Source organism: Aphidius gifuensis, linkage group LG1, assembly GCF_014905175.1.
Source record: "Aphidius gifuensis isolate YNYX2018 linkage group LG1, ASM1490517v1, whole genome shotgun sequence".
In the NCBI taxonomy this organism is placed as follows: domain Eukaryota; kingdom Metazoa; phylum Arthropoda; class Insecta; order Hymenoptera; family Braconidae; genus Aphidius; species Aphidius gifuensis.
The window spans coordinates 11,335,157-11,349,843 of NC_057788.1; the positions used below are offsets into that span (position 1 = coordinate 11,335,157).

The window sequence follows — 14,687 nt, forward strand, 5'->3', positions numbered from 1 at the left end:
TTTTCTTATAGTGAATATGCACATTTACAAATATACTTTTAAATATATATAATACATATAGTCATAAAGACATATAGTCGTAAAGACATGCATCATCACAAACGATTACCCCAGCTCTTTTGGTTGTCAATTTCGTTTTCTATTGTTTTTATTTTTTTAATCGCTATTATTAAAGAACTATTTATTAATTACTATGAAAAGCATTAATAAAAAAAAGTTGTTCTTTATTTTGTATTTTAAAATCACTAAAATTAATTGCAAAAAAGAATGCCAACGGCACGTGGTGTTCCCAAGCGGTCACCCATCCAAGTACTAACCACGCTCAGCCCTGCTTAACTTCGGTGATCGGACGAGAACCGGTGCATTCAGGCCGATATGGTCGTTGGCGATAGCTAACAGAGAAGACATGGCTAAGAGGCTTGTTTGTAGTCAATAAGTCATCAAATTCATTTAGAATGTTTTAGATGTCATCAGAAAAATGGCAAAACTCTTGTCAACTATTTATAAGATACTGTACATTTTTGAATGAAATTCGATGTTTTGTAAAAAAAAAATTAGGTTTCTTAGCCATGTCTCCTCCGTCAACTATCGCCAACGACCATATCGGCCTGAATGCACCGGTTCTCGTCCGATCACCGAAGTTACCAATGAGCTTATACACTGAATGGTGACCCTACGATAGTTAACATTTTTTTGCCTTTCAATTTTTGAAGTTATAACTCTGATAGACATGTTTCTCCGCATTCTTCTGGATTTGTCTTAGATTTCTCCGTAAATTAGTTTGAAGTATTAATTGCCTATACACAAATTTCAGCAAGATTTGAAAAGAGCTTACGCAAAACAAAAACTTGGTATATTGTCTTAGTTTTTAAGAGAACACTGACATATTTGAAATCAAGACCGGACGAAAACTAAGCTCTACTTTTTTAGGACCAAGACTATATAGTATACACTGGGGTATACCCAAGACTCTTGGTGGTCTTGATCATTTTTTATTATATTCAAATGATACAAAAACAAACGAATTTATAAAAAAACAAATAGAAGTAATAATAATAATATTGCACGAAATTTCTATGCATCCAATGATTCACGATAAACTGAAACAGTTTAATTCCTTTTCGTCTTTTCCTGATCTTATTTCAACGAACGATGTAGCTGGTACAGTTGTTGATTACCCTGGTGGAAATAATTCTCCGGAATATCTCCGGATTATTCCGAAATTGCTCCGGATAATTCCGGAATTGGCTCACTTAGAAAAAATACGAGAAATCCGTAGCAATTCCAAAATACTCGGATTCCCGTGTAAAATGAAGGAAAATAAATGACTAAAAAATTTTAATGGGCCAATTCCGGAGCGATACGGAGTTTTCCGGAATTTTACGGAATTTTTCCGGAGTTTTACGGAGAAATTATTTCCACCAGGGTACTACAGCTATAGGAGCGAAATAGCTGAAGTAATCATATCAAACAGTGATCTTTAAATTGGGGGTCCTGGTATAACGGTTAAAGTTGAAGAAACGTTTGTATAACAAGACGTAAGTACAATAGAGGCCGGAATACCAAAGAGAGAACAGAAAACGGGTCGCTTTTTCAGGTTTGCCTCAAAGAGCAAGAGGGATTTATGGCCGTATTTGAAGAAATATATTTATCTACATATCATTCGAATCTGTACTGATAGAGGCGCACAGTAAAAACGTATCCAAGCATTATTCAACGAAGGTGCATTGTGTTACCAATCACAGTATTAGACACTACGTGGATGAACTCCTTCAAATACGATCAATTTCTGGAAAGACCAAATTTGATCAGCTGACAAGTCAATTAGGACTATTGGCATTTGATGCCACTGAACCAAAGGTAAAACTCCGGAAGGACTTTCTAATAAAATTGCTATGTTGTTTAACAACTAAATACATTAGTTAAGAAATTTTTAAAAAATCTACATATCGTTGAAAAATCAATTTATTAGTGTTTGAGTGATGACATTATTATTTATACATATACGCCGATACAGTTAGCCTCTCTAGGTGGGTTTATCCCAGTTTCTCTATACCGATTCCCAATTTTATATATTGTTTTTGAACTTTCTCATATTTTTGTATGTGTATTTCTTTATTAAATAGAAGTACTGGTGTACAATATTCAAGTATAGGTATTACGTCTCTGGTAGAAATATTTCTCCGGCATTACGTTTTTGGCCCATTTACGGAGAAATTACTCCAACATGACATCAATGACGAAAAAATTACTCCGGCATGAGATCAATGCTGAATTTTTGTCTCCTTCATTGATCTCATGCCGAAATAATTTTGCCGGTACTAATTTCATGCTGACGAAATTACTATGGCATGAGATTGATGCTGGAATAATTTCGTCAGCATGAAGGGCGCTACTAGGCCAAAAACGGAGTAATGCCGGAGTAATATTTCCACCAGGGCATGTTTATTATTACAATATTATTATATACTTGAATTCAATGGTTTTAAAACTGAATTGAATGAATCCCTGGTGAAAATGTTTCTCCGAATTTTGTCATCGTTGATTTCGGAAGAATTTCTCCGCGGTAACATTATTTTTTTCACATATTTCTCCGCGTGTGTTTTTTTTCGCGGAGAAATATTTCCGAACGTTCCCTTATCCAAGTTGATTCGGAGAAACGACGGAAAAATTTCTCCTCATCGTTGAATTTTGAAAAAATTTCTCAGCAGTAAAAATATTTTTTTACACGGTTGGAGAAATGGCGAACAAATCTCTCCACCCTTTCTCCAATTTTCTCCAACGTTTGTTCAATTTTTTTCCAACTTTTTTAATTTTCAATTTTTCCAAAAAAAAAATGACTAATACATATATGTTACATCAGGTGGGGTGAAGTTTAATTTTTTTTTTTTTTTACGTAAAGTAGTACGTATGAGGCTTAGAAAACTCGAAGCAATACGTATTGGGCTCAAAAAAATCAACATTCTATAAAATTCAGTGGTTATGATACAGATTTCATAAAAAAAATTATAAAATTGTCTAAATTAAAATATTTTTTAATACCATATAGTATGTGAGTATGGATATCCCATACCCAGTAAGAAATTTACGAGTTTTGAAAACATATTTTAATATTTATCAGTTTGAGTATTTTTCTATTTTTCTATCCGATAAATATCAATGACGATTTAATACACAATTTATCAATGTTATATATTAAAAAGGTTAATTCCTCGAAAAACTTGTACTTTAAATAAAACCATAGAGTTTTTACGTAATTTCGTTCAAATCTGTATTTGTTTATCTATTTAATCTTTCAGCTCAATTTTCTTATACATATTTTACTTGTCGATTGATATTTATATTGACAATAAGGTCTGGAAGTCTTTTCTTTTATGATGACGTTTACCTATTAAATACAATATTTAATTTATGTATAATAATATTTTTCAATTATAGAATTCAATTAGTTAACTTATTGCTTTATTAATTGATTCATTTTATATTTTATCATTATAAGACAATGAAATTACGATTATCATTACGGAGTTAAATGTATTTCTAATTTTAGCAGCATTGAAAAAGCATTTTTCGCTTCGTTTTATTTCAATACTTTTAAAAACTTAATGGAACTCGACTATTTGAATATCAATGATAAATTATCTCTAAAGCATTATACTGACGAATTTTGAGCTAAATATTTTTAATAACTCGTCTCATCTCAATCATTTAGATATTAGTAATAATATATGTATAATATAGCTATAGCTTGACACATCTTCCACCTGATATTTTTAATAGAAATAAAAAAACTTGAATTATTGTGTTTACAATCAAACAAACTGGTCAGGTTTGAGTCTAATGTTGAAAATAATGAATTTATTCTGACGGAAAACGATAAAATGTTCATAATGGAAAATGTGATGTCATTTGATGAGATGAAGAATTTTTATTTAAGGTCAAATTATAATAAATAATAATAAATTTATTTTTAAAAATATACCAAAATTAATAGTGTTTCATTATTTGTAGGATAAAAGTCCAAAAAATCATATAAGTGTTTAATATATTATTTATTAGTTTGTATAATTACATAAAACAACTATTCTATAATAAAAAATATATAATTTAATAAAAACATAATATATGTATCAGTTATTTTATCCGATTAAGAACTAAATCACCAACAACAATAAGTCCTTCTTGATATGGACTAGCAGCAAGTGATTGAGCTAGACTAATTGCTTCATTGCAGTGCTTTTTTGCAAGAAACTTTGTTTGATTTAATCCCTCTGAATCATGCACCAATTTAAAAGCTCTCTCGACATCACCTGGTTCTTGAAAACGACGAAGTATCATTGGATCCAGTTCAGGATACTAAAAAATATGCATGAAAAAAGAAAACATTTACAATTTTGTGTTTACAACTTCTACCTGATTTTTTTTAAATACGTAGATTACGTTGAAAAGTTGTTTAATTTATCTCAAGACTTACTTTTTCACAAGCAAAAAGAACAGGTGCTGTAGCCAAGCCAAGTTTTAAATCTGCTGCAGCTGGTTTTCCCATTGTTTCTGAAGAAGAAACAAAATCGAGAAGGTCATCGACTAATTGAAAAGCCAAACCGATATTTCGGCCATACTGGAATGCTACTTCTGCTACTCTGTCATCAGCACCACTAAGCATCGCAACCTGTTGTATCAAATATAATAACAATTATTTTTTATAATCCTTTATCTTTATATAAAATTATAATTTTATTGTCATTATCAAAGCCAGGAAGTTTGCCCGATTTTTGAGAGCGAGTTAATAACGATGGTAACCTAGGGAAAACATTTTAAAGAATAGAATTGAATTAGATTGTATTTTGTTTTTTCTGGAGTTAACATAGCATTGTGTGACAGCTGATCATTGTGTGTGTGATGAGTTTTTAAAAAGATATATTTTTTTTTTATTAAAATATTAAATAATTTTGATTTGGAATTTATGCTCTAAGCATTACTTAAATTAATTCTAAAAAAAGTGCTAAAATAATTGCTTAAATTAATTCTGAAATTAATGCTGAAAATAATACTTACAAAAAAATACAATTTTAGTATTAATTTAAGCAATTATTCTAGCACTTTTTAAATTAACTAACAATTTTAGCACTTTTTTAAATTAATTTAAGCAATTATTCTAGCACTTTTTGAATTAATTTAAGTAATGCTTAGAGCATAAATTCCAAATCAAAATTATTTAATATTTTAATAAAAAAATATTCTTAACTCATCACACAATCATATCACAATACTTATGTTAACTCCAGAAAAACAAAATACAATCTAATTCAATTCTGAAAATGTTTTCTAGGTTACATCGTTATTTCTCGGCAAATACCTGGCACAGTCATTATTTCTTTCTCCATTATGAAATAAGAATATTGATTCTTACAGCTTTTGCTGTATTGGCAATAAGACTTGCTGTTTTTCTGTATGTTTTCGTGAGATAATGAGCAAATCTTTCATTTTCAGTTTCTCTTGATCCAAGCTGCATGAACTCTCCTTGCACTAGATCGGTAATGACCTGGAAAAAATCAAGAATAAGTTATTAATTCATTGATTGAAAAGTACAGCTTGCTGCTTAGTTACAAGTACTGCTACTTGAAAATAAGACCCCATAAGAAATATGGTTTTTTTACAAAGCATTTTACCTTACTCAGCGTTATCGTAACGTTGTCATTTTTTAATTGTGCAATCATCATTGAAGCTACTGCGAGAATGAAATCTCCTGCCATTGTTACCTGTAAAATAGAATAAAAATAAATTTTTAAAATTTTATTAATTATTCCCTGCAGTGCTGGTTTGTTTCATCCATGGCCAACTGCAGGCCAGACATATGAGTTTCACAGACTACAACAGGTGAATGTGATAATCAAGTAAATACATTTTATTTTTTCAAAAAATATATCTTTACTTTTTTCTGGCTCCAAAGAACATTTACAGAAGGTTTTCCACGACGAAAGTTGGATTGATCTATAACGTCATCATGGATCAATGAAGCACTATGAATCATCTCAGAAATCATAGCTACTTGTCGTTGAGAAGCCAAAAGTTGACTAAAATTTAAAAAAAACCAAATCCATAAAAACTTTCAAAAAAAAAAATAATATTTTTTAAGAATTTAAAATAAAAAAAAAGCTTACTCTTTGTGTTCGTGATAATTGCTTGCTCGTGCCATAAGGACAGCAATCATAGGACGCAGTGCCTTTCCTTGTCCATCAAAGTAATATGTTGCAATTGTCTGAAGCTCTTCAATATTGGTGCTTTTTATGAGCTTCTATAAAGAAAGATTATTAAAAAAAATTATTGTTAATCTGCAGTAAATTAAAGTAAGACTGAGTAGAGACCCAAAGTGTAACTATTTGTACTGAGGTAAAAAGAATTCTAAGACACATTGGGTCTTTTTAAAGTCGACTTGAGTCAATTGAGAAAATGTCTACAAAGTCTAATAATACATATATACATAGTAATTATTTTTAAACAAAATAATGTTGTTCTTACTTGTCGAATATCACTATAAATATCTTTTAAATCAGCTTCAAGCAGCTTGTATGGATCAATATTTTCTTTGAGTAATGAACCAGGCTGATTTGGCAGCATTGAACTCAATAATCGTGAATTTTTTATGGCACAGTTTCCATTTTGAATATCACCGATTTGCTGGAATTAAAAAAAATGTATCGTACATGTCATCATTATATCATAATGTATAAAATGTTATATATTTTTCAATAATAATCATAACTTTTTCAACAATTGAAACTGTACGAGTCAGCGGTCTCTTAAGCAGCTCCTTGCTTATAATTCTTAACTGATTTTTTGGATGTTTATAACTTGTAAGACGGTTTATTCAAGGCCTAATAAATCAAATGAGTCGAAAAATAATACCGTACTATTTTCATCACAAGCAGTAAATAAATTTGAAAAATCGATTCTAAATATTCTAATCGTTCAGACAATATTCTAAAATACCGGTATAGTCAAACAAAAAAAAAAAAATTTATACCAGTATAGTAAATCTAGCTGTACTTCTAGTACTTTTTACCATACAGTATAGTGAATCTCTTCTGAATCCGTTTGGCAGACGGATAAAGATTTTTCAAAGACAAATTGAAAAAGAATTGAAAAAAATTAGATGCGAATTAGAGATGAATTGAACAAGTTGACAATGAATAACTTCTTGAACTTTTTTTTCAATAAATATCTGCTTGCACTGACTCCGACCCTAACTCCGACTCTACGTTTTTTTTGAAATATGAATTCCAAGTTTGATCTAAATATGTGTAAATGAACTCTTTGAATTAATAATAACACACTTAAATAAGTAAACACTCAAATTTCAAAATTCAACAATATCTACTTGCACCAGCTCTAACTTTGACCTTAAGCCCGACTCTGACCTTAAATACGACTTTACGTTTTTTTTTGAAATATCAATTCTAAGATTGACCTAAATATGTTAAAATAAATCCTTTTAATTCAATAATAACACAACTATAAATAAGTAAACACTCAAATTTTGAAATTCAACGATATCTACTTGCACCAGCTCTAACTCCGACCTTAAGTCAGACTTCGACTCCGACCTTAAGTCTGACTATGTTCTGCCACTGGGAAATTTTTTATCGTCTCTAATTTTTCTTCAATTCTTCTTTAATTTGTCTGTGAGAAATCTCTATCCGTTTCACAAACGAAATTTAGTATAGAGATCTCGAAAAGACTTAATTTTTTTATAACGAATATTATTCGTTATTTGTTATTTTTTATAATAAATAAATTTAAATTTCATTAAATATTTTTGAATTTCTTGTACATTTAACTACACTTATGTCGCTGTGTGAATTCACTATACGTATAATAATAAAAACTACAAATTTTTTCCCGTCTAGTGCTCTCATAATAATTTGTTTCAAAAATTATACTTTAATTTTTTTTAATAGATATATACAGTTGTGATTGATGCTGAAACCTTATTGGTGTTATAAATATTATTAATATTTAAAATTGCAAAAAAAAAGGCAAAAAAGAATGCCAACGGCACGTGGTGTTCCCAAGCGGTCACCCATCCAAGTACTAACCACGCTCAGCCCTGCTTAACTTCGGTGATCGGACGAGAACCGGTGCATTCAGGCCGATATGGTCGTTGGCGATAGCAAAGTGACAACATATGGCTAAGAAAGCTAATTTAACAAAACATCAAACTTCATTCAAAAATATTTTTTAATAATACTTTTCAAAATCATTTAATATCGAATTTCATTTTGTATTTGGATTGGTTCATCTTGGAATTTTGGTTACAATAATCCAAGAGACTTGATGTATATTCATAATTTTTAATTGTATACAACAATAAAAACAAAACATAAATCTACAATTGATGTCCCCGGAAGCCTCAATTTTACATGAGCTGTTTATTTTTTTATCGTAACTTTAATAATCAAAAGAAGTGAAATAAAGGAAATTTTGAAGTATAAAGTTGAATAATTTGCTGGATAAAAAAAAAAAAAAAAAAAAAATTAGACGCTTTTTTACAATAACGCATGATAATAATATTATAATAAAAAACGCCTAATTTTTTTGAAATTACAACTTTATACTTCAAAATTTTCCATTTTTTATTTCACTAACGATTGATAGGATTACGATAAACAGCTCATGTAAGCAATTTCAGACATCATATGTTTTGTTTTTATTTCACTCATTTTGTTTAACTAATAATAGTTTATGAAAATTATATTTGTACAAATCTTCTATTTTAATTTCTCCGTGAATACCATGATGAAATAATATAACTGTTAATTATATAAAAGAAATAACGAATCTTCTTGTATATGAATGAATTGAAAATTAAAGCACATATATATATATATATATTATATGTATGTATAGCTATGAAAAAATAAAAATAAAAAACAAATTCTGCTATACCATCAATGGTAAAATCACCAACACATGCCTCTGCATAAACACATGTATATGCATGGAGAGAAAAATTCAGGGGAAGGGATAGGCGCGGGGTATGGCGCGACGTATCCGAAGAAATGTGGACATTTCAACTTGAAAATTTATTTTTTAGTAAGATTTGTTACCTGGCTTTTATTGAGTTGTATATCTTTTTTAATATTCGGTAGAAAAAATCGAGAGTAGGCTTATTGGAAAGAGAGGCATCGATATATATAATGAAACTATTTTTAGTTTTTTTTTTCTAACATTAATTAAAGAGATAGAACAGAAATTAAAAATCGTGACGTCACAGACCGCTGACTTAAAATACTTATACGGTAAGGTCCCGCGCTAGAGTAAAATTGAGGCGAGACTCTACCGAGTCTCTTGATATATAATAAAGTTTAAGCTATAGTTTTAAAATTTGGAAATTGTAGGTTCAAACCTGGTTATGATATAAATTTCATAAAAAAAAATACGGCAGTCAAAAAATTATAAAATTGTGTAAATTAAAATATTCTTTTATACCATATAGTATGTGAGTATGGATATCCCATACCCAGCTTGGAAAAATACCCAGTTACAAATTTACGAGTATAAAAAAAGTATGAACTTCGTCACTGGGCCGCATACCTTTTTGAAAGGCTTTTTCTTACTGTAAAATTTTTAGTATGGATTTTTCTTACTGATTCCATACTCAATTTTTTATCTCGGGACGCTATATTTATTATTTTTGGGCTCACAAGTTCTCATAAGTTGCCATACCAGATAAATGATAATCTCAAACATCGCTGAAAAAGTGCACTAATTACTTGATCAGCTATGTATTTGACATTATTATTAATATATTAATCAATTAATGCATTTTTTCAGCTATGTTTGACTACTGTCATTAGTATCTGATATTATCAATTTTGTTATAATTAATAGACTCTTACAGTCGATGTCAAACATGACATTCACAATTGATGTGCACCCCGAGTAGAAATTCAGGTCAGGTTCGGATCAAGCCCTGATCAGGCTTGCCTGATTTCAAATCCAATCTGGATCCAGATACTGGATCCGAACCTGATCAGGATCCGAACCTGAAGAGTAGCCTGATCCATTCTGGATCAAATCTTGATCAAGAAAAAATTATTTGAAAAAAAAATAAATTCAATAATTTTTTCTTGATCAAGATTTGATCAAAATGAATCAACTACTCTATTAGGTAAATACAGATAGCCTGATGCTATCCTGATCAGGCAATTTGTAAAATTCAAAGACGCAAATTTGATACTTGTTTCTTCATCCATTTTGGATCCAGCTAGCCTTACTCTATCCTTAATAGAGTAGCCTGTAAGCCTGATCCATTCTGGATCAAGACTGGATCAAGAAAAAATTATTTGAAAAAAAAAATAAATTCAATAATTTTTTCTTGATCAAGATTTGATCCAGAATGGATCAAGCTACTCTATTAAGGATAAAATACAGATAGCCTGATGCTATCCTGATCAGGCAATTTGTAAAATTCAAAGACGCAAAATTTGATGACTTTTCTATATCCATTTTGGATCCAGCTAGCCTTACTCTATCCTTAATAGAGTAGCCTGATCCATTCTGGATCAAATCTTGATCAAGAAAAAATTATTTGAAAAAAAAATAAATTCAATAATTTTTCTTGATCAAGATTTGATCAAGCTCTATTAAGGATAAAATACAGATAGCCTGATGCTATCCTGATCAGGCCATTCCTACTCTATCTTTAATAGGGGTAGTCTGATCCAGTCCGGATCAGGACTTGATCAAGATGAAATTATTTAAAAATTGAATAAATTTAATACTTTTATCTTGATCAAGTCCTGATGCGGACTGGATCAAATATCCCTAAGAAAAAGATGTAGGTGCCTGATCCAGGCTTGATCAGGATGTGATAGAGTTACTTGAATAGGGATAGCCTTACGATATCCTGATCAGGCCTGGATCAGTGTTCAGGCTATCCTGAACAAGTTTCTACTCGGGACAAGGTTCAAAAAACTAAAAAAGTAATTTACTTAAAGTAATTTACTTACTTTACTAACGCATAGAAAATTCGAATTTATATGAACCAAATGATGATCAAGAATGCAATTTAAAAAGCATTCCCTACTTTCGATTTGAAATATTTGAAAATGTTAGTATACTCAATAAAATAATGCGAAAAAATGATTATCTAGTTCTCGAGTGGGTCTTCGATATAAATGTCAAGTATCCTAAGGTAGGGTTTCGTTTTAAAAAAAATAATTATTTTTAAAACACGTTTCCTCTCGGCTGAAAATATTTCTCCGCTTTTTCTCCAGCTTTCTATGGAATTTCTCCGTTTTTGGCCCATTGCTGAAGAAATCTTTTCAGCATGAAACCATTATCGGAGAAATTATTTCACTATCAATCTAGTGGGTCAAAAACGGAGAAATCCTAAATAAGTACAATTTATATTTTTTGTTTGAATTCAATTGTTAATTCATTATCAATGATAAATTTTATCATATAATTTTAATTAACAAAGTATAAAGATTTAAAAAATATTAAAAAAAAAAACATACAATATCAAAACTGTGGCAATGTATTCACTTGTATCCTACTTCCTAAAATCCTAATGCAATTTTTTCTTTATTCTCAATGTTTTTATTATCACTTCATAAATATTGATCTGCATATTCTTCCACTATTGGTTAGTTATAGACAAGTTTTTTTTCAAAGTCAAATTTAATGTTTTTTCATCGAATTGATACATTATATCTGTGTAATCACATTTTAAATCACTGTCTTGGCTCATTATTCACTTTTTAATTCAAAAATGTACTCGAAAAAGTGATTTAAAAAGTGATTACACAGATAATCACAAATAAAGTCACAAAAATATTTACATTTATTAATAAAATAAAAATTTAACCAAAAAAAAATGTGATCAAAAAAATGATCGAGCCTGTAACTTCAGATGCCATAATGATAATAATTTGCGACGATTGATCCTGATTGGTCAACTTCAAACGTTAATAACTCAGGCACAAAGCGTCGTAGAATAAAAATTCAATAACATTTTCTTCTTAAAATTTCATGATCTATTTCGTGGTATATATACCACGTGCGGCACTTACGGTACAGGCTGTATAGATCAATGAAATTTAAATATGCATATCCTAAGCGTTCTAAGCTATAAATATACAATGTTTAATTTGTTTTTAACTATACTTTGAACTGTGGCTTTCATTGTAATAATAATTTTATCGAAAATAAATTAGGCATTTAAATGACAAGTATATGGCCTATGTGATGCATTTTGTATTATCATTATCGATAACGTTCATTCACTTTTACTTTCATGATAGGTCGGAAGTCAGCTCGTCACTAAATAGCTTCTCGTAATTTGTATATATGTATTCAATCAGTGCAATTAGTAACTTACAATATTTCACACGATTAAAATACAAAACCGGATAACATTACGTGCTTGTTGATAATTGTCACAACGACATTTCCAACAAGTTTCTAGGTCAAGTTTTTCGGTTTTTTAAAATGACATTCAAACTGTGATTGCAACGTGTTTTAAAAACGTATTTTAATATTTATCAGTTTGAGTATTTTTCTATTTTTCTATCCGATAAATATCAATGACGATTTAATACACAGTTAATGTTATATCAAAAATGTTAATTCTGACATGTTAACTGACATATATTTTTTTTAAATAAAAATTTAATTGTGTCAAATACATATATGATATATGTATAAAATTTTAGATTCATTTGAAATTTTTTTTTTTGCAATTCAATTTATTATTTCTCAAAATTTATGACAACAGAAGAATAAATTATGAAAATTTCTCTGATTGAATTTCGAAAATTATATATTAAAATCTCAAGATTGTAGAAATTTTATTTTGGAAAGTTTGTTGACAGTCCAAGAGTCGTTTACGATTTTTATCAAGCTCAGATTTAATAATTCGAATTCCATAAAAAACAATATGATTATAATCATAATATATTAGAAAATAAAAAATAAATTTTATGTGTATAAACTTACATTGTGTCTGGGGACGAGAGTAGAAATTGGGCGGCAAAAACCATGATTAATTCCAACACTTTTAACACTAACAGGTTGAACTTTAACAATATTTTTTAATTCTAAACACAATTTTTCGACTTGAATACAAAGTTTTCTTGACCCTAAATATGCCATAATGATAAACAGAGTATGTCAAAGACAGCCAAAGAGCACTCACACTTGTGGCTTCTTAAAGAGAAAACCAAAGTTAACTCTTAAACTCAATCATGAGTTTATCGAAATTCTTTCACTCCCCCCACTATTATTATTTTCAATCAGCTTATACCACAATAGTACAGGTGTTTACGTTATCTGTGCCACTTCAGACGATGAGAAATAAAAGGAGTGTACGGTTATGAAAGCGTATACTTTCAAACGGTACTCCTTAATATATCCCGCTCAAATCCACTATATTTACTCTCGCATTTCATGTTCATATTATTATCTTCAGTATACTTACAGTATTTACTTCAAATTTTTTATAAACAGTAATGAAGTTTTACACGGTCAAATGATATGATTATCAAGACTAATCCATTAATTTCACTAATTATAAAGTTATTTTTAGACTATGAACATTATCTTGTAATTTTTCAACGTTTTGTTATTAATTTAGAAGATTAATTTTCGAAATTTATCTCAAAAATAGACCTGAATTTTAACCGACAAGAAGCAAAAAGTTGACTTCAATTGACTTAGTTAATTGTTGCAAAAGAAATCACATGAAAATTTCTATATGGAAACGTTGGAACGAATTTCGAATTTCGAAATCACACAATCCACGTTTTCAGATAGACATTTTCGACTGACTTTTATTTTCAATGGCTTGGTTAACATTGAACCTTTTTAAATATTTGTGGAATAAATTTTAATAATTGACCTTGAAAAATAATTTAAAAAAAACAAGTAATTATTAATATTGTCGAGAAGCTTTTTACATTAATTTTTTTTTACATACAATTTCATTTTGAATTTTTGATTGCTGATTTATCGTTGTTTTTCAAGGTCAATTATCAAAATTTATCCTACAAGCTAGTTTGCATTCTCACTGGACACTGACCTAATAATAAAAAAAAAAATCAGCCCAAAATATCTTATTATCAGTTTAGTATTTATGTGCCACGAGTCTGTAAGATACTATTTTTTTCTACTCATCTTTAGAATAAATATAAATAAATAAAATCGTTAATAAAATAAACGTACTTCTTTTATTGATAAATATTTTCGTTCTCTACTTTTTATCCAACATTTAAATATTCTATATAAACAATCAATAATTAAAGATATAGAACATGAAATTTACTCTTTAAAATTTAATATATTTTATTATTTTTACCATCAATACATTTTAAATTTATCCTAGTTATAAAAAAGATATACATATTTAATGCTATATACATATTTAAAAGGTACGAATCGTGACCAAGAAGACTAGGCCTTCAGTCTCCTTGATCGTGTACAAATAAATTTTTATATTCATACATACTGCTTTCATGTTTTTTTCATAAATCAATATTGATCATATTTTTCAGTGTTTATTTTGATAATATATATTTTTTCTGTGGAGTTTTGATATGACTTCATGAACTAATGTAAGCTGACAGTATCCAGAGAAATCAGAAGAGTATACGATTAAATAATCCATCAACGATAAAGTAAACGAA

The 14,687-nt window shown here is 29.1% G+C and overlaps 1 protein-coding gene and 2 non-coding genes across 3 annotated transcripts; all 3 read right to left on the reverse strand.

Annotated features, from left to right (window-relative positions):
• Positions 1 to 268: 268 nt before the first annotated feature.
• LOC122847949 lies at positions 269 to 387 on the reverse strand. The gene has a single exon (XR_006373406.1). It is a non-coding gene; the product is annotated as a 5S ribosomal RNA (ribosomal RNA).
• Positions 388 to 4,079: 3,692 nt separating this feature from the next.
• On the reverse strand, positions 4,080 to 13,294 carry LOC122848277 (all trans-polyprenyl-diphosphate synthase PDSS1-like). Its single transcript, XM_044146253.1, has 8 exons — positions 13,003 to 13,294; positions 6,520 to 6,678; positions 6,162 to 6,295; positions 5,933 to 6,074; positions 5,670 to 5,759; positions 5,411 to 5,542; positions 4,475 to 4,669; positions 4,080 to 4,356 (listed from the first exon to the last, which is right to left on the reverse strand). Exons 1-8 carry the CDS (start codon positions 13,156 to 13,158, stop codon positions 4,135 to 4,137), a joined length of 1,230 nt encoding a protein of 409 aa, XP_044002188.1. The 5' UTR covers positions 13,159 to 13,294; the 3' UTR covers positions 4,080 to 4,134.
• LOC122847950 lies at positions 8,048 to 8,166 on the reverse strand. Its single transcript, XR_006373407.1, has one exon. It is a non-coding gene; the product is annotated as a 5S ribosomal RNA (ribosomal RNA).
• Positions 13,295 to 14,687: the final 1,393 nt, after the last annotated feature.

Bases quoted from the DNA above. Each gene is read 5' to 3' on its own strand.
- LOC122848277 (XM_044146253.1), bottom strand. From the start codon at position 13,158: ATGGCATATTTAGGGTCAAGAAAACTTTGTATTCAAGTCGAAAAATTG. The intron at 6,296-6,519 runs GTAAGAACAACA...CTTTCTTTATAG, and splicing joins TTTATAGTGATATTCGACAA to AAGCTCATAAAAAGCACCAA. The intron at 4,357-4,474 runs GTAAGTCTTGAG...CATATTTTTTAG, and splicing joins TTCTTTTTGCTTGTGAAAAA to TATCCTGAACTGGATCCAAT.